Below are 12,774 nucleotides of genomic sequence, written 5' to 3' on the forward strand. Positions count from 1 at the left end.
GACTGAGCCACCCAGGCGCCCTCCCTTTTGACTATTTTTAAGTATACGGTTCAGTGGCATTAAATACATTCATGCTGTTGTGTAATTGTCACCACCAAGACAACAATACATTTAGGGATACATTTCGGAAAGAAAGGAAATTTCGTAAGGCTTTTTGTGAGACATTAGAGAAAAACTAAATAAAATAGATTAAATAGACTATGTGCATGGATGGAAAAGAGTCAGTGTCATAAATGTTTCCATTCTCATCAGATTGGTTCCTAGATTCAATACAATTCCAACCCAAACCTCAACAGGTGTGTTGGTATACTTGACAAGCCCATTCTCAACGGCAAGAATGGAGAGAACCTATGAAGGAAGAAAAATAAGGTGGAGGAACTCCTTATTATGACTTATATAAAGGTCTGATAATTAAAACAGTGTAGTATTGGCAAAGGTATAGGCAGATGGACTAACGGAACAGAGTAGGAAGTTAGAGACAGTCACACAGATAGATGGAACTTTGATACATGACCAAGATGGCGTTGTACATAGGGGAAAGGGAGGGGTTTCTCAATATGTGGTGCTGGGATAATTGGTTAATAATACAGGAAAAAAATGAAATTAGGTCACTGAGTCATACTATGTGTAAAATCAATTTCAGATGCAAAACTTAAAACTTCTAGGACAAAATAAAGGAGACCATCTTTAAGATCGTATGATACGAAACAAGTGAAAACATAAACAAAACTCCCATAAATTAATAAGAAATTAGAGAACCCAAATGGAAAAATGATCAGTGGGATCAGAAAAGAGGTAACACATGCTTGGCATCATTATCAATCAGTGAATGCAAGTGGAGACTACAGTGAGAGATTTTTCACCCCCTTGGAAGTGGGAAGAATTAAGATATTTCATAATACTAAGTGTCGGAGGGGATGTGGATCAATAGGAACTCTCATATTTTGTTTGTGGGAATGTAAAAAATGCCACTTTGGCATGATCACATAAGTTTGGAAATGTACATACTCTGTGATTCAACAATCCCATTCTTAGGCATATGCATAAAAGAGGTTCTTCCACATGTGCACCAGGAAATGTTTTCAAGAGTGATCATCGCTGCACTGATAATAGCAAATAGCAAATAATAGCAATAAGCTTGAAATAACCAAAATACCCATTGATGGGAAATAGAAAAAGAAGTTGTGGTGTGTTTGCAAAATGGATTGCCAAGCAGCAGATAAGTTAAGGAATGTTAGCTATACCTCGCAAAGATGAATCTTGAAAGTATGGTATTGAATGACAAGAGCAAATCCTAGGAAACTACGATAGCAAGATACCACTTTCGTAGAGCACAAAACCAAGCAAAATTATCTAGTATTTTATTTAAGTATGCATACACAAACCCCACAAATACATAATTAGAGATACTTCTAAAAAGGAAGGGAATGAATGGTAAGGGGAGGGAGGTAAGGGATGTCTCAAGGGAGCCCAGGCTTGTTGCACATTAATTGGTAATGTGGTTTTGAGTTGGATAGTAAGTTCACAGCATTCATTATAGTATTCTTTATAACAACACATCTGTTATAAATAATATTTTCTATATCTCACAATAAAGTCAACATGGAAAAGTTACAGATTTTGTAAAGCAGATTGTGTATACCAAGTGATCCCAGTTATATAAGGACAGAAAGGAAACACATTATAGTGTTTCTACTTTCCTGGGTTTAAAAATTTTTCCGGTGAGATGTGTGACTTCCATCATAGAGAAAATATGAACCTTGATTTTATGTTAAATAATTTCTTTTTACCAGAATTTCAGTGCTCCCAGATAATAGAACTCTGTGATATTACAGTTGGAAAAAGAGCATTTAAATCTGAAAGGAAAATGAGTCACTTGAAATTCTAAGAGTATTGCTGTTTTTATATCTAAATACACTGTTTTGCTTTTTTCTGTTTTCCCTTTTGAGCTTGGTAAGAAGGACTGTGGCTAATTTGGCAGTAGCTGTTACAGACAACCGACCAGAAGAGTCACATAACAAGAAATAATGAGTTTTAAAACTACATTTTTTTATTCATTATGATTAGTAAATTCTAGGAGTGGTTGTTCCCCACTGCCCGTGATGAAATCTTGTGTGTGTGAAGCTTTCATAATAAACAAAAACATAGTTAATAAATGCTTGTAACAACTTGGCGGTAAGAAGTTTCTTGCGCATGGTAAGGATTTAGTTTTATTCGTGTGAGCATTCAAAGATAGTTTATTGCTCTTTAAGTTGTCAAGATCCTTGGGATTCAGTCAAGTATCTGTTGGCTGACATTTATTTGTCATCACCCTAAGTTTTTCAGGGCTTTTGTCCGAAGTGGATAAAAACTTTTCTCTCTCTCTCTCACTCTCTCTCTCTTTTTTTTTTTTTTTTTTTTTTTTTTTTTTTAGCAGGGTCATGCCATCCAAACAAGCTGCATTTGGGAGTGGCTAAAACACAAAAAGAGGGAGAAGATGATTCTCCATCCAGCAAACGGTACAACCCAAGTATGGTTACGGCCGAGCTCCAGCGGCTGGCTGAGAAGCAGGCGGCCAGGCAGTATTCCCCATCCACCCACATCAGTCTCCTCACCCAGCAGGTACGGACAGTTGGGGGACCGAAGAGCTCTTTGGTTCCGAGGATTGTATCAACAACAGGGCGCTCTGTCCTTCCCTGTCTTTGCTCGTCTCCCGTATGCTGATGCCTGTTGAAGGAGGATGCGCTGGTGTGAGCTGAAGAGTGAAAGTGTTCTCTTCGTCTGTAAAGAAAATAAGCTTCTGTTACAGGTATTCCACAGTTAAGTCTGCTGCTAGCTCTGATGTCCTCATTTCATGGATAAACAGACTTGAACGTTCAGCTGTCAAATACACATTTAAAGGATCTTTAAAAATAACTTCTTTCTTTGGTATGATTTTCCAGTGAGTTCTAGTCTTGTAAATCTTTTTACCAGAATGCCGTAACATCACCTTTTACTTTTTTTCTTTCTTTTTTTTTTTTTTTTTTTTTCCAACTGTACCACCTTTCATCTCATGATCTCAGGACGTGTTCTGGGCACTGGTTAATAAAGTATTCCAGCACACCTTTAGTCAACACATGTCATTCGCCCCATTTTACAGATGGGGGAAACTGAGGCTGGAAGAAGTGATATAATCAAGATCATTCAGAAAGCTGAATAGATGGAAGTAGATACCAGAATTTTGACCTTAAGCTATATGTATGATAATAAGCTTATAACACAATAAAGTTAGATGAAACTTTCACAGGAACTTTGGGATTGTTTTTGCCCTCCTCGCTGATTATTCCCATGGTATTTAACCAGAAGTGGAAGCCATATCTTCTCCCTTTCCTTAATGCAAAACGGTATCAAAGTCCTCCAAAGAAATTACTATGATTTAACTCCACGGTAATATTTTGCTATCTCTCTGTTGCATCCGAGTCTTAATTAGTGGCAACTCTGTGATGATAATCAAGTCTAGAAAAAGTGAAGCTGAAAATTACTTCTACCACATGTTAAAAGTAGGCAACACACTGCTCCCTGGTGGCGCCCTGTTTCTCTGTATAAAATTGAGAACCAAAATTAAAGGTCAGGTTTAGCTTTACTTCAGCCTCATCCTAGTGTGTGAGGCTGTACTGAATTTTCTTTTAAAAATCCCTACTAGTTTGAAGGGATCAGATGAGGAGGCCTGATTTGAAATAGGAACACAGGATCCTACAAGGGCAGTGCGGAGACTTGACGGGCTGGCGAGTTAGATTTTAGTGTTGGAGCACTGGGAAGAGGGACTAGAATGTCATGACCATGGTCGAATGGGAAGGAACTTTGAAACGTAAAGTGGCTATGAGGAAGGGAGAGGGCCAATGATCCGCTACACGTTTTTTCACCGGGTCATTGACAAGAGTGTATGTTTCTAGTTTATAAATGAGCAGCTAGAAGCACCAAGGCATTAGGAAATTTTCTTTGCAGTCACAGTAAGAAACATAGCCAATATTAGTGTTTACATATTTTCAACTTCTGTCATTTGGTAAGCTACGAAGCTTGCAAAATGGCAAGATTCTGATCCTGTGGACTCCAGGGTGATTGTATCCTAATTGGAAAATCATTTCCTTCAGTCCATCTTTCTTATCTAAGGAGAACTTCAGTGCCAGTGAATTCAAAGTCCATCAGACTCCTACTCGTAGGAATCTGAACTTGCCATTAGATGTCAGTCTTAACTTTTAAAGTCTGGTAAGAGGGTGGTTGGTGCTTGGTACAGTACTGAGGGAGGGGCCGTAGTATGTAATAAGCAGGGTAGGGTGGTAGAAAGCGAACTAGACTAGCCATCTGAAGATCTGTCTTCTGCCACTGACTAGCTGTGTGACCTCCGACAGTTGACTCAGCTTCTCTCAACCTCAGGGTCTTTATTTGTTGGGGAAAATGCAACAGGGTCCTGAGGATAGTATGCAAAAACTTCTTTGTAAAGTCTAAATGCCATGTATTTGGGAAATACTGGTATTTCAGCCATAAAAGGCTTCAAGTAATAAATTACTTAAAAAAAATTTTTTTTAATGTTTATTTTTGAAAGAGAGAGAGACAGACAGACATATAGAGCATGAGCCGGGGAGGGGCAGAGAGAGAGACAGAGACATAGCATCTGAAGCAGGCTCCAGGCTCTGAGCTGTCAGCACAGAGCCCGACGTGGGGCTTGAACTCACAAGCTGTGAGATCATGACCTAAGTAGAAGTCGCATGCTTAACCGACTGAGCCACCCAGGTGCCCCAAGAATAAATGATTTTTAATTTGATTTCAAAAAGTTAAGTTTTTGGATAAAATGTACTGTTACCAAAATGAACTTTGTTGTTGAAAAGCTCAATTATGTTATCTGGCTCCTTCCCCTCAGAGAAAGCAATTCCTTAATTTGGAATTTGGAAAATTCTTTTATTCTTCTTCTAGTAAATAATAACTTATTAGAGTGGCTTCGTATGGGCTCTGGCTCTTGTGTTTACTGGGGGGCGGGGGGGGGGTTGCAGACCCAAAGTGGGGGCAGCTCTGCCCTTCCCTCTCAACTTGGACCATGAAACCTTCAACGCTGTTTCAGCAGAAGCAGCTTTGTGTTCGGTAATCACTGTAAGTGCTTTTTACCTGTGATTGTTTCCAGTTCCTATTTTGTGTTTGTGGGGTTTTTTTTTCTTTTTTTCTTTTTTCTTTCTTTTTTTATCCAGTAGGATTGATACTTTCTTAATGTTTTCTGATTGTTTTGTTTTGTCTTTACTAATTTTCTTCCTTCTGCTTTTTCTAGCTTTATTTCCTCCCAATTTCTTGAGTTGGGTACTTATTTTCATTCCCTCTTGTTTGTCACTATATTGAAAGCTATGAATTTTCCTCCCAAGTGTCACTTTCATTATTTCCCATAAGCTGATGTATGTTTACCTTGCTCTTTTGGGTAAGGTATTAAGAGACCTACTACTAAATAAGGAACACCGATGTTAAATTATTTGTGTTTTGGAAGATGAGTATAGAAAATTGAAATCCTTGGGTCCATTTTTGAAAAATCATTTTATTTTGTCTGTAATTTCAACTACCTAGTCCATTAAAGCTTTTAGTGGCATTCTTCATAAAACTTTTAATTCAAATGTGGTTTTTTAAATTTATCCATTCAAAAACATTTTATTAAGCTGTTAGGAATGTTCCGGACTTTGGTACTAAGCCACGGGGATGATATAAGACATAGTCCTTGGCATGAAATAACTCACAATCTGGTAGGGGTGACAGCCACATAAACACATGAGAGTTCTAGCATGGAAAATGCACAACAGAGATATTTCTAGGGAATAAACAGTACGACCGAAAGAGGTGACACCTAACCCAGCCTGTGTATGGGAGTGAGAAGGCCAGAGCAGCCTTCTTGGAAGAGATTGTGTTGAAACTGAATCTTAAAGGTGGACATGTGGGTGGAAGAAGAAGGGTGAGGACAGGTTTCAGAACATAAGGTAGCGTGCATGCATGTATATATGTATGTATGTATGTATGTATGTATAACAGCAGGCCAGTTAGTGGTATTGGACGATAGGGAATCAGCAGAGAGCAGCTAGGATGGAAGCTGGAAGAGAAGACAAGGGCTGATTTAGAGGAGAGCTTTCTCTGTGAAGGAACTTCTCTATATCTCACAGGTGACGGGCCATAGAGACCCAGTGGGCTTTGCCTTTCAGCTGGACCACTCGGGTAGCTGGAGGAGGGCAGATCAGAGGGCGGGGCAGCATCACCCCTTTTCCTTCCTGCTCACTGGTGACCACGCCGAGGAAAAGTGAGCTAGCCAAAAGTAGAGAAGCAAAGTACTCTGACAACCCCAGAATTTGATCATAAAACTCTGCAGCACCAAGGATTTACATCAGAGGCTAAGTTCTTATGGATTTGCATGGCTAGAAACAGAACCTTATTTATTAGCTCGTAACAACTTTCACTACCTCTGTTATGATTTAACTTTATTTATAGCCAGGAACACCTAAGAACCTCAGACTTTTCCTTGCCCCACGAAGTGGCCACAGTAGCCACTTCAGAATGCTTGCCAGCATGTGTATGCTTTCAATATTCTGGAAAGAGATAACGTGTCCTTAGCGTATGGTTATTCAGCAAGTACCTTACTCATCTGAGCAGACAGCAGGTCAAATTTAGTTCTTTCCCTTGACACCTGGCAGGCTGATTATCTTTGGGGGACGGGATTCTTTAGAAGCCAGAGTGTACATCCCTAGAAGCAGGGTTTTCTAGGAGCATCTTTCACCTGCTGGGTGGGGGGAGCGCTGCGGTAGCTGACAGGGCGCTGGAGGAGATCCTGAGCCTCCCTTTCTCCACCTCACTCAGTGCTGGGAGACGTGTGCGTTAGCCCTGCAGCTCTCTGCGCCCATGTTGCCCTTTGTGGTTACGGCTGTTCGTGAGCAGAAGAATGTGGCGAAGGAGCCCGGCTCTGTGGTGAGGAGTGGGAGGCTGCGACTCAGAGGGAGCACTGGCCCTCTCTGTGCGGGCGAGTGTGAGATTTCAGGACCAGCTATCATTAGGAGCAGCTCCAGCTCCTCCAGCCTGGGAGTTTAATCAAAGGAATAAGAGCAGACCACCCAGGCGAGGGCTCCGGGGCGAACGAATGTGCTGTGTCAGTCTCTGTTCCCCAGCCAGCCGGTGCCCGGGATGTGGCCAGGCCTCCTGGAAATGTGCTGACAGATACATAGGAGGGAGGAGACACTTTCTGCTTCTCACATTTTTCATGAAGATGGAGAGTGGAAAAGAAAACCATTCCGTTTCTTTCATTTTTTGCTCCTGACCCTGATACTTTTCTAGAGCAGTTCTGGAGAAGGGTGTATGCCGAGGTGTGGAATGTTTGGTTTCCACTGGCTACTCGTTCCTCTCAGTCACTCATGTATCAAGGAATTCTCTATCATTTCTTCTGCTTCAGCAGCTGCCACAGTAGACCTTGAGTGAATCTTAATTTCAAAGTTTCCAATTTAAAGGTGAAATTGGCAGAGAGAGAGCTAAATTTCTGAAATGATGACGAATGTTCTCCAGAACCGAGGCGGATGGCACCCAGTTTATCACAAGGTTGGGCGCCGGCCACTGGGCACTCTCCCCCTGCCTCCTTAGCGTGCCTGGACACGTTTGCACTGCTGTACATTTGGGTTCTGATTGGGTGGTTGTTTTCCAAGTCTAACTCCTTTTGTTCTGTATTCTTTCTGGGTAGAAAAAGTTGCACTTTTTTGTATCGTGTACATTACTCTTTCCCATTTCTAGAAACAGAAAAGGATAAGTAGAAAAAGCAGGAGTTCTTGAGTCAGTGAGACCTTGGACGAGTTACTTAACATCCCTGTGCCCTGATTTCCTTTTCTGTAAAATGGGGTAATTTTAGTACTGAGACTAATTCTCCTCCTCGATCCCTGTGCCTCCCGGCTCTAGGACCTAGTTCCAACTGATCCTATTTAATTCCCTAGCTCCTCTGTGTCTCTCAAGGCTTTCAGCCCCAGTTTTCCTTAGTTCCTTAGCCTACTCTGTGGTCTCTTGTTCTAGTAACCTTTCTTTCACCCTGCCACCCCCAACCCCCACAAGCTCTTGTCTTCCCTGTACTGCCATCTTGTTTTAAAATAACATGCCCTTGGGGCACCTGGGTGGCTCAGTCGGTGAAGTATCTGACTTTGGCTCAGGTCATGATCTCGCAGTCTGTGGTTTGAGCCCTATGTCGGGCTCTCTGCTGACAGCTCAGAACCTTAAGCCTGCTTTGGATTCTGTGTCTCCTTCTCTCTGATCCTCCCCAGCTCGCGCGCTCTCTCTCTCTCTCTCTCTCTCTCTTTCTCAAAAATAAATAAACATTAAAAAAATTTTTTTTTAGTAACATGCCCTTGCTGCCCAGGTCCCTGACCCCTTCCCCTCCACACTTACTCTTACAGTCTGACCTTATCTCTTACATTTTGTCCAGCTCTCTCTCAGAGATTGCTAATGACCTTGGATTGCCAATCTTGGTCACCTATTTTTAATCCTTCTTCTCCCTCAGCATGTGGCACTATTATTGACCACCTCCTACCTGAAAACGTTTCTTAGCTTCTCCAGCCCTTTAGTTCTTCCTCTAAGAGCTCATCCTCCTCTTTCCCCTGAAAACTAGATTCCATTTGCAACATGTGTTTTTTTTAAAATATAATTTATTGACAAATTGGTTTCCACACAACACCTACCAGCACCCAAAATACTCAACGTATTGTAAACATATTTTGAAAATATTCAAAGAAGTATTCAGTATTCAAAAACCTATTTGTTCTTTCCCTTTTTTCTCTCTGTATTGGTGACACTGCATTTCTTGGCATTTAGGTATGGAGCCTTTGATTTATCACTGTCTCTGTTTGCGTCTTCATTCTCTGTACATCCAGGCAATTGCCAATTCTTGCTGATTCTGACTCCATAATGTCTCATATATGTCTTCTCTGTTTCACTTTCACATCTGCTGTCCTGCTTAAGCCCTTAATTATCTCAACTGGACAGCTGCAGTTACCTCCCAAAGGGTCTCCTGCCCACCCTGGTCTTGGCTGTAAAGGAATCTTCTGGAATCACAAGTCTGATGATAATACTCCTTTGCCCAAGAATCTCGAGGGGGCTTTCTGTTATCTACAGTGTGGAGCCCCAGCTATTAAATGTTATTCAAAGCCTTTATTTAGAATCTGGCTCCGGGCTACTTCCCCGGCCTGTCCTCGCCCATCACACATGTTCTTGTGCAAGTCACTCAGAATTTGTTAGTCTCCACGCCTTAGGTTTTGCCATCTTCTCACGGGAAATGTTCCCCTGTTACCATGTCTAATCTTATGCATTTGTCCAGGCTCCACATAGCTGCTGTTGGTTCTCAAGCCTTTCCTGGTATAATCTGAAAGCAGCCCCTGTACTCAGAGGGCAGGGAGAGACTAAAGAAGGAGGCAGACCACTCGAGGTTGGTAGGTGGCAATTTTAATAATAGCAGAGGGAACTTACATAGGAGGCTTGTTTTGGGCAGCAAGACAAATGGCTCCCCGCACCTGCCCACCAGATCTTAAAAGCTTATAAAGAGTCGCTAACTGGGCTCAGCTATATATACCATGCAGGTGTTTTCAACACAACATCATCATCTCAAGGCCATGTCCCTGGAGCAGGCTCTAGGAGCGCTAACAGCAAGTGGAGCCCACATTCCAAGGACAGGGGAGGAGGGGCTGAGAAGCTTCTGAGTTCCCGGAGCCAGCTCACAGGTCAGTTGGCGGCCACGTCTTTCTCATGACGTTTCCAAACAGGTGCCCCTTCACTCATATACATGCCACTTCACTCATCACACTGTGCATGTCCAGATAGCTGTCTCCTTCAACAGATGGTGGGCCCTTTGGGGGCAGTGTCCTTTGCTGCCTCAGAACCTGACTCATGGGTAGTACTCAGGAAATGTGCTCATGCTATTGGACTGGAAGTGTCTTGGTTCAAGATGGGGACTGTGTCCATGTTTTCACCAATTTTTTTTTTCAGCTTTGTATATGGTGTGCACTCAATACATTTTTGAATAAATAAATGAATGCAGAACCCACTGCTGCCCCAGCCAGAAGTCATCTTTCCATTCTGCATGCTCCTTTAGCCCCTTATTAGTCTCTCTGTAGAGTAAACCCATTATAGTGATTTTTCATCTCTTATTTCTTATTGAGTTATAATCTATGTGATGGCAGTTCTTTCTAATCCATCAGCTAATTCAGCACCCTCACACTAGCTAGGTACTTACCACATCCCTGCTAAGTTGAAAAGAATTTCTCTTCTGTATTTTGTTGGTTTCTATATTGTTTTATTTTTAAATATTTATTTTTTAAATGTTTATTTATTATTTTGAGAGAGTGCACACAGGTGAGTGGAAGAGGGGCAGAGAGAGAGAGAATCCCAAGCAGGCTCTGTGCTGACAGTGTATGCTAGACCTCATGAACCTTGAGATAGTGACCTGAGCCAAAATCGAGAGTCGGACGCTTAACCGAATGAGCCACCCAAGCGTCCCAGTTTTTTTATATTCTTTTTGAAACTCTTGCTCTTCCATGTTTCATTTTTATTGGGAGTACCACACTGCCCTTCAGAATAAAGCAGCTGACATTAACTGAATGTCTATTTTGCACCAGGCACTGTGCTAAGAACTTTATAAGCATTATTCCTTTAACCCTATGATGTGGATACTTATTTTTTACAGATGAAGCAAATAGAAGCTGGAAGGAAAGATGACTGTGCTAAGGTCACACAAATGGCAGATGGCTGAATCAGGACTCAAACCTAAGTCTGTGTGATTGCCATGCTCTTTCCTTTAGTGTTTGCCTGCCTCCTCCTGTTTGAATCAGGACTCTAACCTTGCGTCAACTGAACACTGCTGCAGTTATAGCAAAGCCAATGATTGAGCCTACAAGAGAGAAACAAATTGAACCTCCTGAGTTCATGATGAGAAGTGCTTCTCCACGCTCCAAAGCAGGTTGAGAAATGTGCGGGTCTGTCTAGATGATCAGTTACTTGTTGAGCGAACACTTCATCAGATTATTTTATGGTGAAATCATAAATTTGCCTAATCTTTTGAGCAGGCAAAATTCGGCCTCCTTAATTTGCAGTGATGCAAAAAGATCTATTTATCACTGGTGGTGGCAGCCCCCATCGACTCATAAAAACCAAATGTATAAACTGGAAACACTACAAAGTGACTTGGTGGTTTTGTAAGGTTTCCCAGGAATGTCTCAAATCTTAATCTGGAACTCTTTCCAGATTTTGGAGCACTGAATGTCGATATGTATATTGTATAAATGACAGTGTCCAACAGAGAGGGGGGTGCATGACGGGAGAACTTAGTGCCGATGTACTGGGGCTGCAAAGATTCCCAGCTTTTCCTAGCCCCGTTTGGATTTCGATTAATGTTCTGACTCGTGTCTCCTGGTGATCAGAGTGTAAATTCCTTGAGGCTCATTTTATTGGGATCCAGGAGTTGACACAGGAGTTGAAGCTGTCTTAAAACACGTTGGTGGTCGTGGCTGATGGTTTTATAAATTCTCAGGAAGTGGCCTTAAAAGAATGGTTAGAACGGTAACTGTTTAAGGATGATTTTGTTTCATGTTCTTGATTGCATGTATGCTCTAAAATTTCTCTAGTGATGAGAATGATGTAATAAGTGTAGATATGGCACTTTTGGTTTTCCTTTTCTCCTGAGTGAAGTGGATTCTGGTCCACTGGTGTTTCCTATTCAAGGCCTGCCATTTGTTCTAGCTACATACACTAGAACAAGTCAGGAAGGACTTGCCACTTCATTGCCCCTGTTCCAAATCATTCGGAGCCCCATGGTCAGGAGAATGAAAGTTTCAGTAGCAGGCTCAATTGATTTAGTCATATTCTGATGAGCCTTTGCATGTGAATAACATAGAGAGCATTGTTCTCAAGATGATATTGGTGTAGTTCTGAGGACAGTATGAATGCAGATTTAGACAAATTAATCTTCGTAACATTCTGAGTGATTCTTAACCCTTTTTGAGTCAGAGATCCCTTTGAGAATTGAATGAAGGCTATCTTGTTCTGAAAAAAAAAACGTGTACTCAGACTTAGAAATTTGCATTAATTTCAAAGGCTTCACAGATACTTTCCAGTGAGGCTCCCTCTTGGTACAACCAGGGACCCACGGTCTCCACGTTAACCTCTGAAAACTCTAAGGTAGCATATAGCCAGTAATATTGATAATTTGGCCAAAAATGACCACTCCAAATCTATGATCATCTTTGCTTCACACATTCTTTATATTATTTCAGTGATATCCCCCGACTAGGGTATAATCTTGATGGAAGCAAGGAGTTTTGTTTTGTTTTCACTGTTCACTCCATGCTGAGAAGAATTCCACCGAGTAGCTGATGAATATTTGTTGGATTAATGATATGATCTTCTGAAGCCCCATCTCTAGACTTCGCCTGAGCTATGCCAAGATTGTAAGCTGCATTGGGATTGCTAGGCCACCAGTTGGCTCACGTGGTAGCTATTATTTGGTCTTTCACGTTGAATTCCCAACCTCCATTTTGATAAAAAAGATACATGACATTTGCAAACAGCCTAGTGAACCTGAGGTTCAAGATCTGTTTCACGCAAGATAAAAGAAAGGGAAAACCCAAAGTGCCAGATCCATACTTACTACATGATTTTCATCACTGGAGAAACATTAGAGAATGTGTGCAACCCGATCTCAAATGGAGTGTCAGCCTTTTGCAGTTTCACTGCCAAGAAGAAACATAACAGCAGAGACGTTGTGCAGACAAGGAGCAAAAT

At 41.6% G+C, this 12,774-nt stretch overlaps 1 protein-coding gene across 10 annotated transcripts in view; it reads left to right on the forward strand.

The window, feature by feature from the left end:
• The window catches only part of TTLL5 (tubulin tyrosine ligase like 5), a 285,893-nt gene that overhangs the window by 126,716 nt on the left and 146,403 nt on the right, over positions 1 to 12,774 (forward strand). For 6 of the 10 annotated variants that reach the window (XM_043556671.1, XM_043556672.1, XM_043556664.1 and 3 more), the window contains one exon: positions 2,414 to 2,601. In XM_043556671.1, the coding sequence (XP_043412606.1) occupies positions 2,414 to 2,601 (188 nt within the window). The remainder of the gene's footprint in view (positions 1 to 2,413; positions 2,602 to 12,774) is intronic. The other 4 variants (XM_043556663.1, XM_043556667.1, XM_043556668.1 and 1 more) reach the window with 1 other exon arrangement.

This window comes from Prionailurus bengalensis, chromosome B3 (assembly GCF_016509475.1).
Source record: "Prionailurus bengalensis isolate Pbe53 chromosome B3, Fcat_Pben_1.1_paternal_pri, whole genome shotgun sequence".
Taxonomy (NCBI): domain Eukaryota; kingdom Metazoa; phylum Chordata; class Mammalia; order Carnivora; family Felidae; genus Prionailurus; species Prionailurus bengalensis.